General features: G+C 40.4%; 1 protein-coding gene across 1 annotated transcript in view; it reads left to right on the top strand.

Annotated features, from left to right (window-relative positions):
- Window positions 1-976: 976 nt before the first annotated feature.
- asic4a (acid-sensing (proton-gated) ion channel family member 4a) overlaps window positions 977-25,483 on the top strand; it is a 95,657-nt gene continuing 71,150 nt past the window's right edge. The window contains exon 1 of the mRNA XM_005745688.1: window positions 977-1,700. Within this exon, the coding sequence (XP_005745745.1) occupies window positions 1,125-1,700 (576 nt within the window). The 5' untranslated portion in view covers window positions 977-1,124. The remainder of the gene's footprint in view (window positions 1,701-25,483) is intronic.

Genomic DNA, 25,483 nt, shown 5'->3' with positions numbered 1-25,483 from the left:
AAATATGCCTTTTCTCTAGAGGTCCCAGCCCCTTGTGATGTGACCCGCATGACTAATTCCATTTAAAGGGGAATAACATGCATTAAGGCTCTCACTTTTCTGCCTTCCATTTGCATAATTTTGTTTGGCAACTTGGAAAAGGGCCATTAACAGCACTGAGACACGCACTGTAAAGGGTAGGGACGGAGGCAGATCGATACTCGATTTCAACGTCTTTAGCAGCATCGGGGTCCAGATCAGGATGCATTCACTAATTCAAATTCGTGCTGGAGTCTTGTGATGCTACTATTAGTTCCTGATAAGGAAACACCGTTGTACTGCCTCGCTTAATCTCTGACAGACACATTCGCTCGATCGATAGTCTTTTACTTTTTTGTTGCAAAGACAAGATTGATTGCCAGGGGTTAGCTCGTGCTCAATTCCACTGCTTGCACCGCTCATTATTGTTTCAATTAGGCATTCTCTAGAGACCTTATTCAGTGTGGCATGAAAATGCCGTGACCCTCTGCAATTCACATCAAACACCAGATGTTTGCCAGGAGAACCTCTGACACCAACTTTATTCAGGTTGAGAAGTGAAAGCACCATCCGAACAAGTGGATTAAGCAGGAGGTGGTCTGTCAGCGGGGAAGCATGGGGATGACCGGGGGAAGTTGCGACTCGCGCCAGTGAGGAGGAAATAATGACAATGTTACCTTCTCGTGAATTATTAAGTGCCCTGTTCTTATTTTAGCCCGACTCAAAATGCTGCATTTTCATCTGTGGGTCTGAGGCTGTGTGCAAGGGTATTTTTTTTATTTATTTATTTATTTTGACAGCTGTATTACTGCTGATAAGCGAGACTGTGTGAGCTGATCAAGTAGTGAGACAAGCGTTCAGAGCAGTAGCAGCACAGCAGCAGCAGCGCTGTAGTCACTAGGAGCCGTGGCAGCAGAAGCAGCAGCAGCACTATCAGTCACAGCACAGGCAGCAGCGACAGCAGCAGCAACAAACTCTCTCCCGTCTTTTTCTTTTTGGAGTTGTTTCCTGCACAGACGACAAAAGGCGAGGAAGTGGGAGAGAAGTGATCCAGGGCTTATAGCTGTCATCAAAAACAAAACCAAAACGCAGACCTGGCTGCCCCCATGCCTATCGAATTTGTTTGCAAAATCAAATTTGCAGAGGAGGATGAGAAGCAGAAAAGCAAGCAGGATGGGGACAAGGAGAGCCTGATCGAGGAGAGCTGCACACCTCCGGCCAAGGACCTGGCCGGGTTTGCTAACTCCTGCTCCCTTCATGGGATTAACCATATCTTTGTCTCTGGTCGGCTGGGCATCCGGCAGACTCTCTGGGCTCTTGCCTTTTTGACTTCACTGGCACTCTTTCTGTACCAAGCAGCTAAGTGTGCCATCTCTTACCTGGAGCACCCTCACGTCACAGCTCTGAATGAAGAGGCGACCCCCGAGATGGTTTTCCCCGCTGTGACCATCTGCAACATAAACCGCTTTCGCTTCTCAGCGCTCACCGATGCTGACATCTACCACCTGGCTAACTTGACAGGTCTGCCCCCCAAAAACAGGGACGGGCACAAACCCACTGATTTAATGTATCCTGCTCCTGACATGCAGGACATTTTCAACAGGACAGGACATCAGTTAGAAGAGATGCTCATGAGCTGCAATTTTAGTGGACAGAACTGCTCAGCCGAGGACTTCACTGTGGTGAGTGTAAAAGTTTCTCAAAGTTTTGTGTTTTGCTCGCTCTTACAAAGTGACACCACTCAGTTGTGATTTATTGGCTTCAGAAAAACACTTTTATTGTTGTTGTTCCTGCAAAAGCAACCTTGTTAAACAAGTATTTGAAACATTAAAGGGGCCACAAGTGTGTAAGTGAACAATATCCTTGTTCACACAAAACTACCTGTAAGGATGAAAGCGGTAGGATCTCGTTAAGACGAGCGGTTTAAATTCTCTTTGTGTTTCTACTCATCTCTTGGGGCCATGTGGTTCCCACGGTACAGTTCTGCATGCAAGATTCATGTCTTTTGTTCAGTCATCGAGCTGTATCTCTTCTCACTAAGTTCTAAGCAGCAACAGTGTTTCTCTTCAGCCGTGCCTCCACTAGAATCTATTATGTCAAAGAACAAAGGCTGCTCCCAAAGAAGAAAAACAGAGAGCTGTTGTATGTGGTTGTGTACTTTTCCAAGGCAAACTGCGCTTTAGTGCTGCCTCCAACCCTACTAGCTGAGAGTGCATGGCAACAAAATTGCCATCAAAAATAGCCGAGTCTCTTCTTCCTCTCTTTTCCATCTCTCCCTGTCGCTTCCACTCTCTCTTCCTGACATTGCAGAGCAGCTGCCTGCCTCTCTCTCGCTCTCCCTCTCGCTGGGCTCTTGTACCTTTCAGGAGGGAAGGAAGGAGTAATGCTTCTTCAACGTTGTATTTCAATCTCGCTGCTGTTAAGATTAAATATTTAAAGACTGACATACATGATTTTTGCATTAGCCAGATTGACTAAAAGGAATGAAACAATTTCCATGAGAGGGAAAGTGTGTGTGTGTGTCTGTGTGTGTGAGAGAGAGAGAGAGATGGAAAGAGAGTGAGGATCAGGTGAAAGAGGGAGAGTTTGTGCCTGTGTTCTGTGCACTATTTATTAAAGGCACTGTCCTTGCAGGAGATGGATTTCCCCATCTCTCCTGCAGGAATAGGAATATGCAATTGCTTTAGTGATGATAAAGTGGGGATGTCAAGTCTTAATAGGGTATGTTGAACATTGATATGCTCACCTTTCTGAGACCTGAAGATTCTGTCTTATCACAGAGATGGCACTACATTATGTCTGATGTGCCAAATTACGCTGAAGAAATAATGACGTCTCTCTGCTTCTCATTTGATTTCTCCGACACTCTAGTACGGTATTTATTTTTTCTTTATTTTGTTGGCAAGGCAGCCTTTTACATATACACATAAAATTACCTGTGACATGAGCGTGGATTCCCCTCCAGAAAATGTTCTCAGTTGTTCTGTCGAGCAAAAGAAAATGTTGTGCTCCTCAGGGTACCCAAAAAGTTTTGCAGTATTCAGTCTGATGCAGCATCGCGACTCTAAAAGTTTGTAACGTGCTTCTGGCAGGTTTGACGGCAATATCCTCTGACACTTTGACACTCACTCCTCTCCGAGTACATTAATTAGCAGACAATTCTGACATCCAGGAAATGTCTGTTCCATGTCGATGAAACGTCCTGTAGCTCTCTTTGGACACTGGGTGACTTCATCACAGATTAGGATCCTGTTGGAAGTTCCCTAAGCTGCTGTTTCCTCTCTGTCAACTATGTGATCTGCATTTTCAGGGGCTGTCAGTTAGATTTGTTACAGACTACTTGCTGCCGCCACGCATGAAAAATCACTTACTCTGAGTCCTGGTGGGAATCTGCACTGGGAGTGCAAAGAGAGGAAGGACTGGGAGTTGTGGGATCAGACTGGTGGGCAGAACGCAAAACAGGACAATGCCAGTGAAGCTCATTTACATGCATGCGTGCCTCTGTTTTTATTTGTGCACGTGTATATTTCTAACTAGAAATTGCATGCAGCAAGAAGGCCATTATTACAGGTGATGTGCTATTAATCACATGCAAGCATGTTCAAAAAAACTAGAGTCCTGCACAAACTGGTCATTATTCTTCCTCGTATAGGGCCCTGCTTCAGGATCGAAATGTATTTTCTTTTGATTGATCATTCTGGGAGCTCCAGATGTTATATTTTGATAAAAGCTTCATGGATGCGGGACTCTTGGGAAAATTGTATGATGAAAAATAATTGTGACATTTTCTGACATTTGAGCTTTTCTGTAACCAGACCGTGTTCTGTGTAATAGACCTCCGGTTTCCAGTTTTCCTTTTATTTTTCTCTCAGAATCTTTATTATATCTTTTAGTTTTTTTATTTGAATTACTATTAAATCCCAAATCTAAATAGCCATGACTGAAACGGTTTCTGCAAAAACACTAAAATCTCAAAAATATATCAATATTTTTCTCTCTTTTTTTAAGTTTGTTTATTTCAGAAATCATGACTTGCCCTCTGTGCATTCACTGATGAAAGAGTCAAATAAATATGAGTCTCAAGGCCAGGAAAAAAAAAGGTCTGGCTTCTCTAATTCATGGCAGAAAAATACATAATCACGTAGCAGAGAAATTTGTTTTCCTCTTTCCAGCATCGTGGACCGGCGTGATTATTTGACGTAGGTAATAAGGCCATTCTTTATAATTAAAGATTACATTATTGACTTGGATTAATCACAGAAGATAAAGCTGATTCAACAAGCCATGAATAAATAGATTAATATTTTTCTTCCAGTCTAACTCTGAATAATTGTTCATCTATTGTGTGGTGCTGTCGCACAGATGAGCAGCGAGCCCTTTGGCTTTTTTTAAACAGAGCTCTGAATTGGTTTGCTCTGACTCTCAGCTGTGTTTGCTGCTGCATTATCAGATTTTGCTCTCAGCAAGGACAGATCCCTTCTGCATATATTCATGGAGATAACTAAACAGCTATAGGGTGGCATGCGAGGTGATCTATAAAAACCTGGGTTAACGGGGACAACACTGAAGAGCTCTCCGCCTGCAATTTGTCATTTCACTGACTGAAGCCTCCATTGTGTGTTTTATAGATAATTGAATGTGTAATGGTGTAAGCCACAGATGATTTTCACCCCCTTCCCCCGTCATATCCTTCATAGTAGAACAAAATCCGAAGCCGCATTAATGTAAATCAATATAATGTAGAAAATGGCACAAAAGAGACATAATTGGGAGTTGATCTCAATAACTGTACTGCTCCTGTGTGGGTCATGAGAGAAAGATGGGAGGCAATGAAAAATTATAGTGAGAGCGTAAATAGGGAAGCGAATTTAAGTCTCGATGGTAACAAGCTACAGAACTGGCATACACCTAGACTTAGAGTTTTATATGTAGCTGGCGTGGATTCACATAGAGCCGACTTTCAAAACAAGTTTTTCCATTTTTCTGATATGCTGAAGCCATGCACAGTCTCCACAATCTCCTACTTGGGCCTGATGTGTAAAATGTGTCTCCTGAGCCCTTGCATGAGTGTGACATTCCATGTTACAACAAGAAATACATCCCCGACCTTTGGCGTTGTCTTTGAGCCCCGCAAAAACTCAGTTACAGGATTTGATTCTCACTTATATATACGTGTGTGTGCATGTGTGTGTGTGTGTGTGTTTGCGCTCGTGTGAAAATCTGTGTATATGTGCAGATAACTGTAGGAGTGACATCCGCTTCCCTAGAGGCTCCAAAGTGTAACAGCACATACACACACACACACACACACAGACACACACACACTCTTCTCCCCCAGCCTGCCGTCTTCCCTCCTGGTGGAGAGCGAGGAGTGTGGGAGCGTGAAAGTGACTGGCTATCTGGACTGGCTTCGTCTTCAACAGCCTGTCAATTAGCCATCTACAGTTCCACTGCTGTGGGAGTCCCTGCAGCTTAACATGCTGTCTGATATCGGATTCAACCCTAGAGGCCAGCGGTGAGCGTTATTACATCCTCCACCACCCATAAACAAACAACTCTTTTCTTGTCTTTTTTTATCATCTTTTACTCTTCTTGCAAAATGCAGGAGGGAAAAAACAAAACAAAAAACTGATCGCATATTTTTTCGAGGCTAAAGGGGGGACTGCTGCTTTTGCAACCCAATTCAGTGCCACTGCACTCCTTTCCCACCTTCTCCTCCTCTTCCTCCTCTTCCTCCTCCAGTGTATCAGAGGAAGATGAATTACAGTGCATTTGGTCTGTTGCTCCTCCTGATATGCATCACCACTGTCTAATCAGATTAAACCCACCTGTGACCAACCAATGGATAACACCAATATGCAAACTGTTTATATTTGGGAAGATTTACCTTTTCCATCGCTCCCTGAGCTGGTTTTAAAACCTCTAACTGTGCCTCGGTTTAGAGCGCTCGGCGTGATGAGGAGAATCTGCGGCTCAGGGATGGCGGTGGCTTTTAACTCGACGATAAAGGCTTCCGATGTTGTGGTACAGCTAAACCCCCTTTCTCTAACCCCTGGGAGTCTTTTACTCACACAGACATTTGTCTCTTTCTGACAAGTCATAACACTGAGCTGTTGGTAGTGTTAATGTGGCTGCACACAACACACGCATGCACGTAGGCACCCACACACAAACATGTGTACCAAAGGGTGTATAGTGTAGATGGAATACTTCCCCACACAAACACACACAGGTCTCATCACAGATTGAGAGAGTTGGCTTGCAAGATTGATCATGACTCCTGACTGGGTGCCCCTCCCTCTCTAGAGGATCAATACATCCTTCAGTCAGATTGCTTCCCTGCCCTTCCTACTCCAAGCCTGGTGTGACTAATTATCTTGTGCTTGTGTTTTGGGCCCAGTCTCAGCTGCATTTGTTAATGCTGCCAGAGTTAGTGAAGAATCTGATCTTTGGAACAAGATATCTGTTTGTTTTAGCAAATGTCCTACCCAAATCAATCAATATACACTGTCTACCTTTCCCCTAAAGGGCGTAGAAATTATCGAGCAATATAAGATGACTCACGACTAGAGCTGAGCTAAGCTGAGATGAGGAGGAAAGAGCGCTTTGATAAAGCAATATAAAATTTACAGACATATCTGAAAGCCAAAATGCATATTTTTCATACAGCTATAGGACCCCCCCCCTACAAACAGGTCTTAAAACGGGTATCGCTCCTCAGGCTCCACCAGATTAAATGGAAGTCTTTTTCTTGAAAAATAAACCATGTGTTTACACGTTGTGCAGGTGATGGAGCATCTAAGCAAAAATCTTTTTCTGTCTACCCAATTTTCATATCGCAGATGTTCTCCATATTAGCAGGTGTGATATTTTCAAGTTGGGTATGTCCACATTACCAATTTAAAAAGTTTCTCTTGCAGCTCTTCTGCAATATGAACACGGTTTGCACCATCGATTTTTGAAAAAATGCCACAATTTGTGTAGTTTTTCCTCAGTACAGCACCACAGTGGTTTTAAATCAGTTACTCGAGATATGATTCAAATGCAGACTTTCGCTCTTGGGTTGATTTTGTGGTATGCTTTGGGTCTGTCAGATTAGTTTTATAGCATTTGTCTGAACATGACAAGAGAGTGTGCTGCTTCTATCAGCAGTCAATTAACACTAGTGGCCCAATTAAACTGGAAGCCATACATACCGATGCCATAACACAGCCTCTACCATGTTTGACAGTGAGGTATGCGTTAGACCATAACACTGCCTTTCCTTCTCCATACTTTTTTAATTAATTATTATTATTTTCTTTTTAAATCGGCTAGAAGTTGACTCTGATTTCACCCGCTCAAAGAATTTTTCCCCTGAAATGTCCAGGCTGTTTTTAGATGTTTTCTGACATCATCTATTCTGGCCTTTGTGTTCTTAAGCGTAACCAGAGGTTTGCACCTTGTTGTAAACCTGCTGTATTTAAATCATGTAGACCTTGACACCTACCTCCTTAAGAGTGTCCTGGACTTGACTAGATATTGTAAAACGTTTTTTTTTTTTCTTTAACCTTGGAAACAATTCTGTGATCATTCACTTTAGTTGCAGTATATGGTCCTTCAGGTTTGGCTTTTGCAGACCTGGTTAGTGCATTACTTGCTTTAAGAATTTACAGACTGCTGATCTGAGCAAGGTTTTTTATTTTTTTTATTTCAGTTTTTGTTAGTGCTGTCAGCGTTATTCTCGTTAAAATGACGTTAACGCCATAACTGCATTAACGCGGCAAATTTCCGTTAGCGAGTTAGCATGGATTGTCCAGTGCATGCACGGTGTCAACGATTAACGCGGTTAGCTCATTAATGGATTAGCCCCGTGCGTTCGGTGCGAACTCGCTAACTGGGGTTTGCCCCGTTAATGCGGGTATGGCGTTAACGTCATTTTAACGAGATTAACGCTTACGGCACTAGTGTTTTGGTTTGTTTGTCTGGTTTTTTTTTTTTTTTTTCCAGCCTAATAATGCTTCCTTTATTTGCATCAACATCGCTTTTTGGAGATCCAGCTACCAAAAGTTCAACACTTAAACTCCTGCTCTTTGTCTACTTATTTTGTCATGGAATAATGTGAGTACAGGCCTCACCAAAAATTTCCAATTACTTTAGAGCAGGGGTGCCCAATCCCGGTCCTCGAGAGCTACCGTCCTGCAGCTTTTAGATGCATCCTTGTTCCCACACACCTGAATCAAATGAATGGCTTGTTGTCAGGCCTTTGCCAAACATGATGGCATGCTAAAGAGATCAAACCATTTGATTCAGCTGTGTTGGAGTAGGGATGCATCTAAAAGCTGCAGGACGGTAGCTCTCGAGGACCGGGATTGGGCACCCCTGCTTTAGAGACTCTGAAAATGTTGACTGTGTATAAAAGTAGCTCTAATTCCTAAACAGTTGATGCAATACTTTTGTTGAAACCCTCGAATTAAACCTGGGAGTCTGCACTTGAATTGCATCTTGATTGATTGTTGTAGTGTACAGAGGTAAAATTACAAACATTGTGTCACTGTCCAAATACCCATAGACTTACCCACACAGCTTAACCACAGCACTACCCTCAGTACTGCTGCCGCTGTTCCTCTGGGGGTTTTTTTAATATATTTTTTTAAGAACCCTCATTAAGCAGTGATTTTGGAAAAAGTTAATCAGTTATTTAAGTATGCATTTTCTTGAGTAAAGTTTAATGAAGTATTTTTGCACATGTGTCATAATAAGGCTTTTTAAAATACTTTGCAGTAATGATGAATGGCATTCACTGTGAAGATAAGTATGATTATGAAAGTCTTTGGCCAAGACACTTTAAATCTACACTTGTCTTCCTAGCTGCCAATGTGAGCCTTTTATTTTGTCATGTTTCCTGGGCTCTGAATACATTAGTGGAAATTCCTCTGAAAAATTAACCAAGCTTGCTTTTAGGCCACCACATAATGGGTTGGTGCTTCTTCATCCCCCCCCCCAAGATTTAATTACTTTGAGAGAGATAGCACATGCAGGTAGACAAAAAAAAACAGAGACACCTTACAAAGTAATTCTGTTTTATACACTTGCATTACTTTAATCAGTAGAAAGTAACGTAGAGTTCTGAAAAAGAAAACATTGGGTTTTATGAAAACTGCAATGCTACAGTGGTGGTAAAATAAACAACACAAAAGTGTCTTGGTTTTCTCTTTGTTCTTTTAAAGCCTCATCCTAAAACACTGGGGAAAAAATGTCTCATAGGACTGATATTACTTGAGATCATGGGCTTGAGCTACCAAATTAAAGGTTTCAAAGAATTTATTTTTGTGGGATAATTTTAGTATGGACCAAAATTTGTATTTAACATAAGAGCATGCCTTCTGGCAGCCATTTGTGGATTGTAATTTAAACTGAAAGACTAACATAACATCTTTTAAATGCATCCCCACTCCCCCAGTAACGAGGTCTTAAAAGATTTTAGGAGGGGAAATACAAGACAGAAAACAGCTGTAGTGACTTTCTGTATAGTATACCATGGATGTCTAGCAGAATATATGAAATAATGCACACTGGTGCATTGGTTTAATGTTACCACTAAAGTGTAGATGGTATTTCAACCAGAAATGCAATTCAGTTTTTACTGAAAACTATTCAAAGTTTCCATTTCACTGTCAAATGATTGTGCATAGATATGGCAAACCTACTTTTTTAATATAATTTAATAACTGTTTTACTATTTGAAGCCATCCTGACTTCAAAATGAAGTAAAACGGATGTATTTCCAAAATAAAACTTCATTGAAACAAGGGAGGAAAACTAAAAAATGAATTAGATGAAATCTTTGAATACTAAATGAAAACTGCGGCTGTTTCTGAGGCTGTCGTTGCATTGCTACTTCTACTGTTAGGTGGTCTCGATGTGTGCAGTCCCATTCTGTCTGATATTTTAAATAGACAGAAGTGGAGAAATCGTGGCCAGCGTTACTTGGATAAAAATGTCAGTCGGCTACAATTCAGCCGATGGAAATCGCACGCAGCACAAATGTCATACCGAATATTTACCCCTGGCACAGTCTGAACATGAGGGCCTTGTCTATCCGCTTGGCTGGACACTTGGCCCTTATTCTGAATTATGTCTAATGTCACACACTTGGCTGTGCCCCTTGCTGCTTTTTAGAGTTTGCGTCCACAAATGCAATGTTTTCTCAACAAGCATGCTTATTAATATCCTTTTGCTTTCTTTTTTATTCTACACTCAGTTTCCCTCGTTACTGTTTCCTACAGTTAATGCAAACAAGGTTAGAAGTCTAGTACATAAACGCTAAGGTGTTATGACAGGTGTGATATTTTGTCAGAATCTGAGTTTGTTTTGTGCACCACCTGAGCAGCCCTTCCTGTATGATGATTTTTGGCATACCTTGTTGTTTCCTCTCAGGAGACACGAGCAATGATTAGTCAAACGGCTTCGGGGCCGGCTTTCCAGCAAAAGCACTAAATGCATTTTTTAACCTCAGTTTAATATCGGTTCCTTACATTGTATATTGCTTAATAATGTACGCCCTGCCTATAGAACAGTATGCTCTGATAGAAAATGCTGAATTATTCAAGCTAATGCTTTCCTAATGCCAATAGCTCCTGGTGGCCATCTTTGAGACCATTTGCTGTGGAGGGACCTTTGTTAAGTCTTTATGCAGTTTTATAGGCTGCAGCTTGGAGGGAAAGATTAAAAATTTTCCACCAATATCACCTTTTCAAGAGCAACTGCACTGCTGTAGACACAGCTTAGACAGCTAGAACAGAGCCACTCGATTCATAATATCCAGAGATGAGAAGAATTCATCTGTACCCTGGTTGTCCAGTCGGCTACAGAGCCGAGTGGGAATTATCTGTCTGCAAATATGTTCTATGAAGTGAACCAGTGCACATTATGTATAAACAACACATTTAAACCAAATTTATTTCTGGATGAATATGATCAACTAAAACACCATAATTGCTGTTCAGATCCTCACAACCTCATCTTTTATGAACCAATCAGTCAACTTCTGTGCTCACAACCTTCGGATATAGCACTATACAACCATATTTGCTGAATATCATAATGGAAAAGCTGTTGGTTTTGCTGACAACTCACTGTTGACAGGTCTGCACTGTAGCCGGCTGAGCTGGCGTTACCTTCACACACTGACAGGAGAAGCTTTTTCACAGTTCCTGGAAGTCCTTATTCAAAACTTTTAAGAGGAGATGAAAGAAGGATATGTTTTTAAAAATTTAACTGAGATTTTCAACACAGTTCAGCTGTCACTTACACTTGGGAACTCAAGCTGGTTCCTAGCTGCTCAACCGTAATATATGTAAGGCCATGATCGATGTTGTTTACATTGTTTATGTATGCTGTAACAGAAAAGATACGGCTTTTATCACTTTGTTTTCTTTGCCTTTATCCAGTTGTTTATAATGCATGCACCAGCATACTGACAGAATGTTAATCAAACAACACCCAAGATTTCTATGGTTTTAAGCTAACTAGAGCAGTACAGTGTTTACATTTTCATTGGGTACATTTTGTGAAGATAGTTATGTGTCCTTATTTATATATAAAATTACAGTTACTGTTGCAGTGGTTGATGCCTGTTTTAAACATGGACAAAGTTTCAAATATTGAGGGCTGGTAGTCAAAAACCATTCTCTAAAAACACTTCTTTTATAGCTATTATCAGTTATATATGTGTATGAAATCAAAGCAAAGGGATGTCCTTAATATGATTAATTCAGACACTGGCTATTAACTTGTAATGACACTTAAATTACAATTAAATTGCAAGTTTCAATATAAAAACAAGGCATTGCCAATTTAATGTAAAAGAAATTGTGAATGCAAAGGGCAAAAATACAGTCATTCAAACATTTTCTCCACTTGTAGTACATGCTGCACATTAGTATGTACCTTGAGCATCCCCTTCTTTTTCCCTCAGTGCAGAAAAAGCAGCCGTCACCCAGCCAGGATTTCTTCTTAAACACAATACTTTCACGCCCCTGTTTTGGTAATATGACGACATCAAATCTTTCACCTGATGTTGGCAGCTTTATCATCTGGTCCTGTCCTCTGCTGACAAAACACTTGACCTTCATGTGTGGTGAAATGTCATCTGATTTAGCACGGCCAGTTTGAATTGCCACCACTCGTTTTGTTATCCAAGCGTTGCTTTTTGGATTGCAAGTGTCAGAGCAAATGCATTACAGTGAAATAAGCCTGTTTAAAAAGGAGAGTCACGCCAATGGGGATTTCTAGTATCATTTCAACGTAGCATTTAAATAGCTGTTACTGTATATTTATGCATCTGCTTCCGTGTAATTTTAAAGAATGCGATGATAGATATTCAACTCACATTGTCTGGTAGCTTTGGTGATTTGTAAGTCAAGTAAATGTTGAAACATCTCGACCTCTTTTTTTTTTTTTTTTTTTCCCCAGCACGACAGAGACACTAGATTTATGCACTACAAATCTTTGAAGTGGTGTTCAGGCGGAAACGCGTGATTTTATCCAAAATGACAGAGGGGGAAGCCATGATGCACTCAGGTCTTGAAACATTGAAGATGATATTGTGGATGGCGTGTTTTCTAAATATAAATGAAACATCGCTGCCTGTGCTCGTCCCTTTTTTCTTAATTTATGCTTCTCCTTCAGTTGGCACAGTAGTAGCTTTTTGTCCACTATAATGTCTGTCAAGCTGCTTTTACCGATATTTTCACCTCGCCATCACCAAGTCACTCTTAGGCGTGTTTGCTTAAACAAGCATGTAACTGTCGTCATGTTATCCGATGGTGTTGTCAAGATTAATTCTCTGTTTTCTTAATGCATGCTAATGAGAAAGTTGTGTGCATTTGATTGTCAATAAAGTGAAATACGGCTCTGCTCCCTAAATGCTGGCTCCGTTCAATATCCTATTAAAGTTGAATCACAGATAACTTGGCGCGCATCAGGAAAGCAATCTGAAATTTGTGCTGACATTGATCCAGCAGGAAGGAGACCTATTGCTCCGATTAACACTGCTGCCCCAGGAGAGGAGTCCCTTGGCCATTAATAGCCCTCTGTCCTAGATTTTACTTAGACCATATAAAATGCTTTTATTTATGAGACAAATACTGCAAAGCATTATGGATGTAGAAGACGAGTACCAACCTTTTTGGCTATCCCTGGGAGCTCTGCGTTTCATTTCCAGGTAATACTTTAGCCCATATTATTTTTCTCATCTGTTAGCATGACATCTTTGCTGATTGTACAATGTTTTAAAGATTACTCTGGAGCACACATATAAATCTTAACCATGCTGTTATTGTAGCATTGGGAGTCATGTGTATTCTGAAAAATCTGTTGTGCTACCATGTTTGTCTGGTGTCGGTATGTTGCTGTTGTTCCTACAAAGTCATATTAATGTTGCTTCAGCACCTGACCAGCTTGAAAACTCGGGTGTGTGTCCCATTTGGTGACTCGGTGAACCTCTTATTTTCTGTTTACAAAAATATTTTCATTTTTCAGATGCATGTTAGTTATGCATAGCTACAAAAAACTACTTAACTTTTTATGAAATGGTTTGTGTTTAGAGAGATCCACAGTGTTTTTGGCTTGGCCTTCTGGCACAAAGCCCTGAATGCTTTGCGTGTGTAGTCTTTTTTTCTACCAGGTTTCAAAGCTATAACAAAAGCATGGCTGATCAGTTGTAGTGATGATACTGGGGCAGCATTGATTACAACGTTGCAGGGAGAACACCAACACAGGGATGAGCTGACATTTGGTGTAGCCTTATCCTCACAGTCAGAGTACGAGGCTGACCTCAACATAAAGCTAATGGCTCAGAGGAAAAACAGAATAGCAACCATCGTGGGACTAGGAAAAAAAAAAACAGTGATTTCCTTATGATTGAGTTGATTGGGGGGTTTTGCATGTAGTGACCAATTCCAGGGAGTTTTTGCAACCAACTGGTAGACAATAGGCAAAGAGACAACTCTAGGGGAACATTTGCTCAGGTTACCCGATGGGAGGCAATGTGTCACCAGACGATCACGACCCAAATCAAAGTCACTCTCAAACAGACTGGTGAAGGTCTGCAAATAACAGCAATCTGTCCGTGTTTATAAATGAGATGACAAACGTGTTTTAATAGGTGTGAATCATTCTGTGCTGACGTGCATCACTCATCTGTGATGCGCCTCTTTGTAATACGGGACTACACTCAGCTGCTTGCCAACTTGTTGTAGTTTGGTTATATGGAAAAGGGATACTGCCAAGCACCTTAATGTGACTTTCTGTGTAGACAACAACATATTTGTTTTATTTATCACAACTAATGACCATATTACCAAAAATAGATTGTATGTAGTTGTCTAATTCACTCAGTCACTCACCATTGTGACACATCAAAGTTGCTTTAAAGAAATCATCTGTGACTGTGAATAGTTGGAGACTCGGTCCCCGTGTTCAATGCAACCATTTCAAAGACAACAAGAGTGCAGGTTTATTGCACAGGGTCGCAGAACATGTAGGAATACCATTTTGCAGTTTGCTAACATTCATATAAAGGGGGAAAAAATGGAAATCTGTGTCCAGAAGGGGAAAAAAAAGGTAAAATTTATAAACGGAGTAATAGATTAAACTGAGTGAATACTGCTCAGTAATGAGTCCTGTGGATGGTGAGTTCATTTTATACCCTCATGGTTGAAAGCCCATCTACTGTGCATATGAAAATAATATAATCAGCAGAAACAAAACCTTGGAAGGAAAAAAACAAACAGTGTAGCTCTATTTTGGTTGTGACGAAACACAGCTACCGTAGTTTTTTCTTTTTGGTCAAAAAAAGAAAAAGTAATTAATTTTTGGGAACTTTTTTTGTGTGTGTTTAGAAATTGATTACATTATGCATTATCAGATTTGTTTATAAACTCTTTTTTTTTCCTTTTTTTTGTCTCTATTTTTTATTATGCTTCAGAAATGTGGAATTGAAGGTGTGGTTAAAAAGGAGGCTGAGCATTTGCAGACCAGGATTTCTTTAATTCTCGAATAGATTTATTTTTTCACGTTTAATCATCTCAGATCCAACTAATGGGTGTCTCGACAAATTTTAAATGGTTCACGAGAACATCTGTAAAATGCCACGCACCCTTTCTAAGTGTGCCAATTATTTGAATACCAGATGTCTGCGTGCGGCTGTAGTCTAATGCCAACTCAGGGGAGGCTGCGATAATTACACCCACTCATAATGTGATTGTCTGATCTTACGACGCGACGAAATACATGTAACATGCATCGTGGCAGAAAAAGACAAATAGCTTATTCATTAGGCAAACCCCAGGAGCTTGGAGACAGAAAATGACACATCTTTGTCTTTCTTCTTTCTTTAACTGTGATCTCATCTGTTTAATTATAAACACTGTGATAAGGGCAGCGTCTTGGAATAAATATGACCAGTAATGAACTATGGCATCGCTGTTTATGCATGTCCTTGACATTCACTTGGAGAGGGGGGGAGGGGGTAACAGCATCCTTCTAAACAAATCTTAAAAGTCCACTGGAAGGGATAAATGTCAGTGGGCCTCACTGAGAAATCGCCGTGCTTTTTTCTTCTTGTTTGACCTTCACTTTGTCTACTCTAAAGAGAATTAGCAGGATATTAATAAATAATTGGTATGTGGTATATGAAAGTGATCCCCAGAGACAGATTGAATATGTCTTCCATAAAAGCATGCCCTTAAACTGACAATTAATTAGTGCGTTTAGGTAATGATAAATAATTAATTAGTATGACATTGAGGGACTTCTGGGACAGCGCGACAACTAGATAAATTACCAAGCTCCAAGATCGGCTAAATAAGCCTAAGACGTGAGCCCACACCACATAAATCCATTGTGTATTTGAATATCAGTGTAATCTAATTGGTGTCATCATATCTCTCTTGGCAAGTGCTTCGCCTAAGGATACTATTTGGCTGCTTCAGTGGAAGTGTGCTGTGAACAGATCAATAGATGTAGTGGGCATGATTATGTTACGATTATACACTGGAGAGAGTGAGAGAGAGAGGTGATTTGAAGAGAGGTGCCACACCTCTTGGCACAGTTCCTTCTGCTGAAAAAGCTCAGTGGGAAACAGAGCGGTCAGCGAGCTTGGCTGCAGCCCTGCTTTAGGACCAGCTGGCTGGAGAGCAGAATTAGAGCCTCCCCCCTTGTTTCCACCTGCCGTATGCTGCTCAAGTGTTCCAAATCAAGCCATTATTTGCTTCATTTCCTTGCTGTCTGACTCAGCTTGCAAGTAAGTCAGCTGCCCACCCCGTGGCATGACATGTGACTATTCTGAAAGATAAGTCTAAAAGAAATCTAAAGGCAACACAGAGCACACTTATTTAACTACAAACTACAGGAAAAACAGCAGGATGAAGTGTGTTCTTTAAAGTCTGGGTAATAAATGTAATTCATGTTTGTCATGCCTCGAAAAAAGTATCGCAGCCTAATTCTAATGATTTAAAAAAACTGCTATAAACTGTAGTTGGTGTTCAAAATTCTGCTTTGAGGCCACTGATCGACAGGTTGCAATCAGCCCAAATGAACAGCACTAACCTGCAAACCTGCAATAAATGTGCAATATTTGCAGATGTTTTCGAGTGTGGGACATGCAGAACCCTGAAAAATTAACTGCTGATGATGTCACTGGAAGATTTCTTGATATTTAACATTAAATGCATAAATTCTTATCAAAACACAGTTACTGAACCTAAAGAGCCACCGTGGACCTTGTTCCCTATGATACTGACTTCATGACTCCATAATGTGGTGGTTTACAGATTCATCTAGCTAGAAAAAAAAAACCCTGGTCGATCTTGGAAAGAGACACAAATTGGAGTTCATCAGGAAGTTCAGCTGACACAAAAATCTGCCAAATTAAAGCTGTGGCACATTGTTATGACCTCTTGTGGATAAGGGAGCAGCTAAAAGTAGCTTTTAACCTATATTTAACAATAAGGCGTCTTAGACTCATTAGCAGATGTGTAGTTTGGATGACAGCAGATAATGGCGGGATATCAGGATGTCGTTCAGTTTGTCCTGTTATGAAGCAGCAGTGGATTATTGATCAGTATCAGTATAAAATGGGGATGCTGGTGGAGATTTTCAACTCTCCATTAATTGTCTCATTTTTGGGAAATTCAATTCAGTACATTGAGTTGATGCAAATTCTAGCGTCATGAGAAAATGCATTTGCATTAAGAAGGCAAAGCTAGCAAGCGAAACTATATGTTACTGTATAGCACCAGTAGGTGTAGTAAGCAAGGACCAACCTCCAGAGCTGCAAAAACAAAGTCAATGCGAAAGTAGCAAAAACTGCAGTGACAAGGTGCCAGATGAAGCTACGCAAAAAGGAAAGTCAGCTCCGCAGACTTCTATGTAAATAAATAAATGTAAATAAATCATCCCCCTAATTGATTTATTTAATTGACTAGTCACTGGAGCAGGCTTTGTTTTCATGTTCAATTTTGAAGCATTTTTAATTGATTTCCAGACTAATATGTGGCTTTCTATGTGGTACAGCCCACCCAAGTTTGTGCTGCAGATAAAACTGATTCAGTTCAGTTTTATTTATGCAATGCCAAATCACAACAACAGCTGACTCAAGGCACATTATATTGTAAGGTAAAGACCCTACAATAATGCAATTAAAACAGAGAAAACTTCAACAATCATATGGCAAGTGCATTGGCAACAGTGGGAAGGAAAGACTCCCTTTTAACAGGAAGAAACTTCCAGCAGAACCAGTCTCAGGGAGGGGCAGCTGTCTGTCCAACTGGTTGTGAGTGAGGGGAGGAAGATGGAAGAAAGACAATCTGTAAAAGAGAACCAGAAATGAATAATAACTAATGATTAAATGCAGAAATTATTATTGTTATTTTTGTTATTTATTATGGTTTGATGCTACAGTTCAGCAAAGTTGAAAGCCCATCAATTCCATTCACACAAGCCTTAAAGTTCTTTTTTTAATGGGACCACAACAGAGTCTGTTTTCATTCCTACGTCTCTGAATAATTGAAATCAGCACTCCTAAAAGCTACGGTGTGGAAAAATGAACCAGACCTGATCCTCACAGAGGTTGCGATGATCCTCGGAAGAGGTCACCTTTAACTGTGGCTCTTTCTCATGGCCAAACTCTGGTCTGATCTCACCAGACATCGCCTTTGTACAGAGTAGATGCCACTGAATAAATAAAACCCTCACTCTTTGAAACGAGAGTGTAAGATTCCCGGATTAGCATCTCATTAGACGGAACTTGCACTTGCACTACGTGGACAAAGAAGTGAGAAAAAGAGACTGTTTGTGCCAGTGTCTTTGCAAGAGATCAAATTTTTATGTCGAGCTTGTTAGAGGCTTGATCTCCTGTTCTGTTATACCAGCTGCATTATTTCAAAAATGCTCTGGGAGAGTTGTTGGCTCGGGGTACGAACCATTTCACAAAAGGAAAATTCACCCTTGTCATTCTTTAAAAGTGCAAGATTATTGCTTAAACCCAATCAGCTAAGAAGACAGTGCAATCTAGTTGATACTTGCGCTGAAAAACTTAGTGACAGTTTGCTTCTGAGATAAATTGGCCCCGGCAAAAGTGTCTCCTGCTGGTGGCCAGTCTGTGTTATCTGTGCCATGAACATGCAATTTCTCCTTGATTGTACTCCCCACGGATAAGTAAACACATTCAGCAGAGCAGTAAACTACAAAGGACAAGCATTCAAAAGACAGTAGTAATAATCTGGCTGAGGAGACAAATTCAAACCCTAATTCACAGAGATTCAGAAGATTTCAGGTACTCGGATTGTCAGCCGGCAGTAAACGCGATTTTATTTTTTTTTTTTTGGGACGATTCATTTATTAAGATAAAACTTGCTGTCAGTTTGTTCTTCCTGCATGGCTGCAGATTACGAAGCAAAGAACTTTTATATCGTTCTGATTTCCTAGATGTCTCTGAGAGATGGACTATACCTGACAGATATGAATGAAATATGAAATGCCTTGGCAGCCCGGACTATCCCAAACAGCACCTCAGTTTTGCAGTACAAACAGCACTTTGCAGTTTTAATGTTGCAGACATGCATGGAAAAAAGTGCAAGAAGAAGGTCAATGCTAGCATGTAAGTCCCAGGTGTGCCGTGCAGCAGATTTAACCGGAGGGGTTTTGTCCCATATGGATTGTGAAACATGTATTTTCATATCAGAGGGGAAACGATAGTTACGGCACTCTATGCTGTAGCGCGTATTTAGATTGAAATGGCAACGGCATGTTTACCTCTGGCTGTTGATAGAGCCATAATCTCTTTCAAACTGTGAGGACTGTTCCTCGTTAGTGTGCAACAGTATCATAAAAATCTTTATGTCACCACGAGCAGCACAAGAATCATACTTTGAATTTCACTGAAGTTAAACTGCCTTCTCTTGTCATCCTGTAGGCAGTCTGAAATTTACTTTTTTGCTCACTTCCAAAGGCTGTAAACTAAAAGAATTACCTGCCAAGAATACCACCTCTTATCAGGCAAAATAATTATATTTTTTTTTCATCAAAGTACATCACCCTGTAACTTCTTTGCCTTTTTGAAGCGCAGCTTTAATACACACTCACATAAGCACTTGTTTCCTCACTTATTTTCCCATAATAATTTAATGTGTCAGACCTGCCACGAACGGTAATCAGTGGGATAGTGGTAAGCGAGAGATGACATTAATTTAATAATATGACATTTGTACTCGATGGTTCACTGAACAGTAGGCTTTCAGTTGTTTTGATTTACTAAAATATGTCACGAGTTGATTTCGCAGAGAGAAATATTAAACCTCCCCTCCTGCTGACGGGTTGGAAAGGGTTTTGTTTGAGCACACAGTGAACAGTCCATTAAAGATTTTTGAAGCTGATACAAAAGGGCAAATGTGGCGAAGAAGAAAAAACCCCAGAATTACACAAAACACTGGAACAGCAGTGTGCACACTACTGTGTCTACCATGGAAAAGACATATGTGGTGTTTTAAAAATGTGTGCCATTTCATTTGCCTTGTAGTGAAAAAAAGATGATGTTCAGGATACGTTGGCTATTACTTTGTCTCTTCTGTTTGGTTTCTTTGGGCTGGAACAAAGGTTCAAAATAAGTTGTTTTTCACCAAAGACAGTTTTAGCAAATTTCCCTGCATCGTGGTTGGTGCTGTGATGCAGGGACTGTTCCTAGGAGCCCGTTCAAGGCTGTTTTCAGGGGAGAAAAAAGTACCTACAGCAGCGTAAGTGCTCCTAAACAGCCCTGAAATTTTTCCAAGCAGGACTTTGTGCTGTATTATGTTTTTTTTTTTTTTTTTAAAAACACAACCCAAAAAACAGTAGCATATCAGAAACAAGATGAAAAATAGCAGACTGCTGGTCTCTCAAATAACTGCCATCAAAAACACAAAATTTGCCATGCACACCGATGCCAAGGTTTTATTTCATTCATTGTATCAAAGCAGGAGCAATTCAGAAGCTGAGAGTTTAGTCCGGAAAGGGTCTTTTATTTAGAAAATTGACCACATTCTCCATGCCTCCTCCCGACTTCCTCCTCTCCTCGTCTGTTTTGTACAGTCTGACCTATCTCCTATCAAAAATAGATTAATAGACTCGCCGTGTACTTTTAGCGACACAGAGCAGAGAGCTCTTTCTGAAGCACTTCCAGGACATGCTGTGGCACTTCTGGTGTAAAAGTATTGTCTTGAGTGGGAGCAGTCAGCTGTGTAGCAGCGGTTTTACGCCCCCCCCCATTTTCACAATTGTTTTGGTCTCAAATTAGAAATCCTGCACTGTTTTGGGATGTCCTAACTTGGTGTCATGGCAGAACCTATTCGAATTATTCCACCTCACCTCTGGAACGCAGTGGATCCTTCATTGCCATGGAAACAGCCTGAGAGGTCCGTAAATGTTCTGGCCACTGGAGAAGGCGGCTGCACTGTCGTCCTTGAGTTGTGTCCATTCTTTGGGTCATAGCGACGTATTACAGACCACATGAGCTAGACAGGAAGATACGCAGACTGCAGGTGACTCTTTTATTTGATAGTATTGGTCACTAATCACCTCGCTTTGTTAGGACCTGCAGGAAAAGCAGAAAACACAGTTTGTTCTGGTGACTGACAGCGAGCCTGCACTCTATGGCTTCATTAATCTTCTGTGGTATTCGAGGAAGAATGGCAAACATACTAGAGCTTACATCTGTGACATGAAAACCATAACTTGCATCGTGTGTCATGTCAGCTTATTTGTAACTGGGGCGTCTTGACATCAGCCAAATAGTTTTTGTGCTTTAAAGTTGAACATTAGCAGCGTCAGAATAATTTCATCTGAATTACATCTGTAACAGTCATTTCATGTACACGGAAAATGGGTTTTTTAAGCATTTTTAAATAATCAGTTGTCTTTCTAAAAAAATTGTCTTTTATCTTTTTTGATCAATATAGCTGAATGTTGCCTTCCTGTTTTTCATGTCCTCTTTCACTAGCAGCAAGTAACCAGTTACCAATTTTAGTTTAATCTTTTTTGTTTTTGTTTTCATATCTGACAAATACTGCAGGATCATCATGGAAATGCTGGAGATTATCCGTGGAATAAGCATCTCTTAATAACTGCTCTATTTTTCTTCTGTTTTGTATCCTTACCTAGAACTGTCTATTATGTTACTAATTATTCATTTAAAGCCTCTTGAGATGCACTTATTTTATGAAAAAAAAACATGGTTGCGTAAAGGCCTCATTGAAATTGTGCATCTGTAAGATTTCCTGTAAATGCAAGAAAGCTCTGAAGAAGAAGAATTACAGTGTAAAACTAGTAATAATTATCATCTCAGGTAGGAATCAAGAGCGCTTTCAGCCTCTTACTTGTAACTATTTCACCCATTTTATCAGCTAATATTTGTGCCATCAGAGATGTAGAGATGATAATGAAGTTCTCCGCTTGTTTATGTGGTTAGTATTACTCAGGATCATGCTAGCTGGAAAATGTATTATTGTCATAACTCAAAAGGAAAGAGAAGGGCCATGATCATATGGTGGGAAAGTGGTGGGAGGCACTATCATCCTCTCTCGAGGCCAGCCATGTAATTTCTTTTTTAGATTCACAGGCACAGTGAAACATTATCAAAGGGGACGGAACTGAAACCAAAATGCTCCAGTTGCCGAGCAAAACCAGGCGGTGGAAAAGCAGAAGTTTAAACGTTGTGGTTTTGTATGGACTGAATAATAGAAAGCCACTCGGAGTCATTGTTTTGCTTTGATGTAACTAGCAGACAGTGCATGGAGGCAACGAAGAACAAAGAGTGAGAACAGAGACATTCAAATGCTGCTGTTCTTTTTACCAAGCGGTAATAGATACACCAGTTAGAGCTTTTAGGGTCATGATTAGCCATAATTGGCTAAAAAAAAAAAAAATTAGACATTTTTGAATTTGTGTTTCCAAAAAGATAAAGGAAAAAAAAACACTGCAACAGCATGGAGGTTTTAAATGAGCTGAAAGAAATGTCACTGTCTGTGTTTCTGATATCTCTCTTTCTTTTATGCAAGAGTTGCACATGAACACAATCTTTAAACATTTATTATTATATAGTAGAATTGTGTAAAGAGTCTGTGTGTATATATATATAATATAATGTTCAAACCTCACTTTAGTGGGATCAATGTAGCAGGTGAGATTTAAACAATCTTAAAGCTGCACCATCCGCCTGTGAAATATTGATAAGTGTGTCTGGGAACTGCTACTCCAACAGTCTCCCCATGCTGGAAAGTTAAGATCATTTGATCACCCACCTCAGAGACATCCCCGGCAGTGATTTACTCCCTGTATTTTATTTTATATTTTATCCGGCCGATCATCTATCTTGGCCTGGCACATGGAGCTCGGATTTGCCCTCTGTATTCTGTCTTCCAGATTACACCAGGTTCAGCAGCCTGTCTGCCGCCCACTGCTCAGCTGAAGCCTTCTGTGGGGCTTGTGGCACATGGCTTGGTGCCGATGATCCTGAGATGTTGCTTGAGGTTTAATCCCCGGCACTGTGAGAAATGAGGTTCTCTCGCCTCTCCTCCTTGCTCCTGCAACTTTGATCAAGCTCTAATGTGATTAGGCAGTGACCCTGACATGACTGGCCCAGCAACTTGTAAAAGAAGTGTGGAGAGAAGGGGAGAGGGGGCTGGGAGAGCATATGATATGACCAGTAAACCAGGAGAAGAAAGGAATTATTCTGAAGGTGTCTTTTCTCTGTTGCTGCTCTGCCTTGTGGGTAATAAAGGTTTCATGTATTCGTTTTACCCTGGCAAAAATTGCGATCTATAATGACCTGACATTTCTTTTTTAAAACTAGCCAAGAGGCTCATGATTTGAATGTTAACAGGGCTTTACTTGACGTAAGGTGCAGTCTACTGGGAGGAAGCTTCTTTTGAATTCTACACAATCCGGCCCCCTGTCAGACGAGTCGTCATGGACACTGATGTAAATCTCCCGCTTTCTGTATGACAGAGCAAAACATTTGCGTTCACTTCTTGTCACGAAGCGTAAATAACACATTTCAGCTACTCGCATAAGATTGGCCTTCGCTACACCCCTTACAGACATGTCTTGTTCCGAATCATGCACTGAGCCTGTTTACTGTGTCGTGTACTGGACTGCTCCCATATGTGCCGAACATTATTCTTGCCGTCAACGCGCTGATGATGTGTGGGGTGAAATGCAGTGCCTTAACATCAGAGGCCAAATGTGTCAAGTCTCGATATATTAACTTCACTCTAATGGACTTTATCAGCCATAGTGCAGAAAGTCATGGAGATTAGAGTGAGAGGGAGTGGATGCTTGATTATTTTTGCATTCTGTTTGGTTCCCTGCACCATGTCAGCAGCTGCATGCGGATAGTTAAAATGCCTCTTGGAAACAGTTGAATGCAGCATTACCTGCATTTCATCTGCTGATACAGAGCTGGGCCACAACCCCGATTGACTAAAACTGAGTTTGAAACCTGATACAATTTTGTGTATATTTTATTACAACTATGGGAAATATGTCAAGCAATTTATTGCAATGTGAGTTTCTAGAGTTCTTATGAGCTTAAAAGTCAATATTTGGTATGATCACCTTTATTCTTCAGCACAGCCTGAACTCTCTGAGCAGCTTTCTTGTAATTTCTTTTAATGGTCTTCAGGAATAGTTCTCTGGGCTTCTTGAAGGACATTCAAAAAGCTCTTCTTTCGATGTTTGCTGCTTTTTGTTCTGATGCTCCCGCACTGCTTGAATAATGTCGCGATCCGGGCTCTGGGGAGGCCAATCCAGGAGGACTAATAGTGTTCTACTGTGTGTTTTTTCTGTTCTGGTATGCTTTTACTGCATTGGCTTGTGTTTGTAATCATTGTCATGCTGAAAAATGTAGCCACTCAGATGTTTTCTAGATGATATTGCTTGGTGGATCAAAATCTGCCGCATTCGTAATTTCTTAAAGTTGGAAACTAAACTGAACTAAAACAAAACTATTTAAATATACAAAACTATAAGAACTCGACACCCCCTCAACCTTTACATGCAATGGGATCACTGCGTTTTTCACTTTCAGTGTGCGTATACAAATGACTGTGTTCGAGAACTGTATTAATATTAAAGTCAAGGTAATATATTCTACATGTACACTTTTCCTTAATATGTATTTCAGTCAGACAGCCTAGCTTGCACCTATGTATTGTGCATTTCTTGCTTTCTTTGGCAACTCCAAAGGGACAATGTCAAAGAAGAGACAGAATGTGAAAGATGTCCTGTACAATTGGCAGTGAGATGGAAAAAGATGCAGCACCACCAGGGATCCTTCGCCATTAGTCTAGAATGAGAGAGCTGGTGTAGAATGGAAATAGGCTGATTTACAGCCACGATGGTGCTTTAGATCAAGAAAAAATGTGTCAGATAACTCCCACTGGTGATTGCATTCAGTGTCTAATTTTGACCAGGCATAAAACAGTAAACAGTATTTGTTCAACAATTAAATATGGACGCAAACCTGACAAAGGCCCATTTACTGAAATACATACAGATACAGCATATGCAGCAACCCTGTGGCATGTTTGGATTCAGTGCATTTATAATCTAACAGTGGTGTCTAAATTAATGCACAAATATCAATTATAATCATAATATGATGTGTCTTTGTGTGTGCATGTGTAAACAGAAAGAGTAACAGGTGCATGTAGGACATCAAAGGACATCAAACTAACTGTAATAGTTTTATTTTGACAACGGTACAGTTTCATATTATGTACAGTATGTTATTGAACTCTGGGGGAACCTGTGACTATAATAAACAAGAGCAGTCAGAGAGCACAAGTCCTCCCGAAGGGCAGTGACTTTACTAAAACTTTGATGTTTTAAGCTGGTTTTTATTAAAACATGCTGACTTCAGCCTCTTTTTATTATAGTATGATGACAT

The sequence above is a fragment of the Pundamilia nyererei genome, unplaced genomic scaffold (genome assembly GCF_000239375.1).
Source record: "Pundamilia nyererei isolate P.nyererei 1_Seehausen unplaced genomic scaffold, PunNye1.0 scaffold00163, whole genome shotgun sequence".
Lineage (NCBI taxonomy): Eukaryota > Metazoa > Chordata > Actinopteri > Cichliformes > Cichlidae > Pundamilia > Pundamilia nyererei.
Note: the sequence above shows the minus strand (reverse complement) of the source record. Positions and strands in the feature narration are given on the sequence as shown.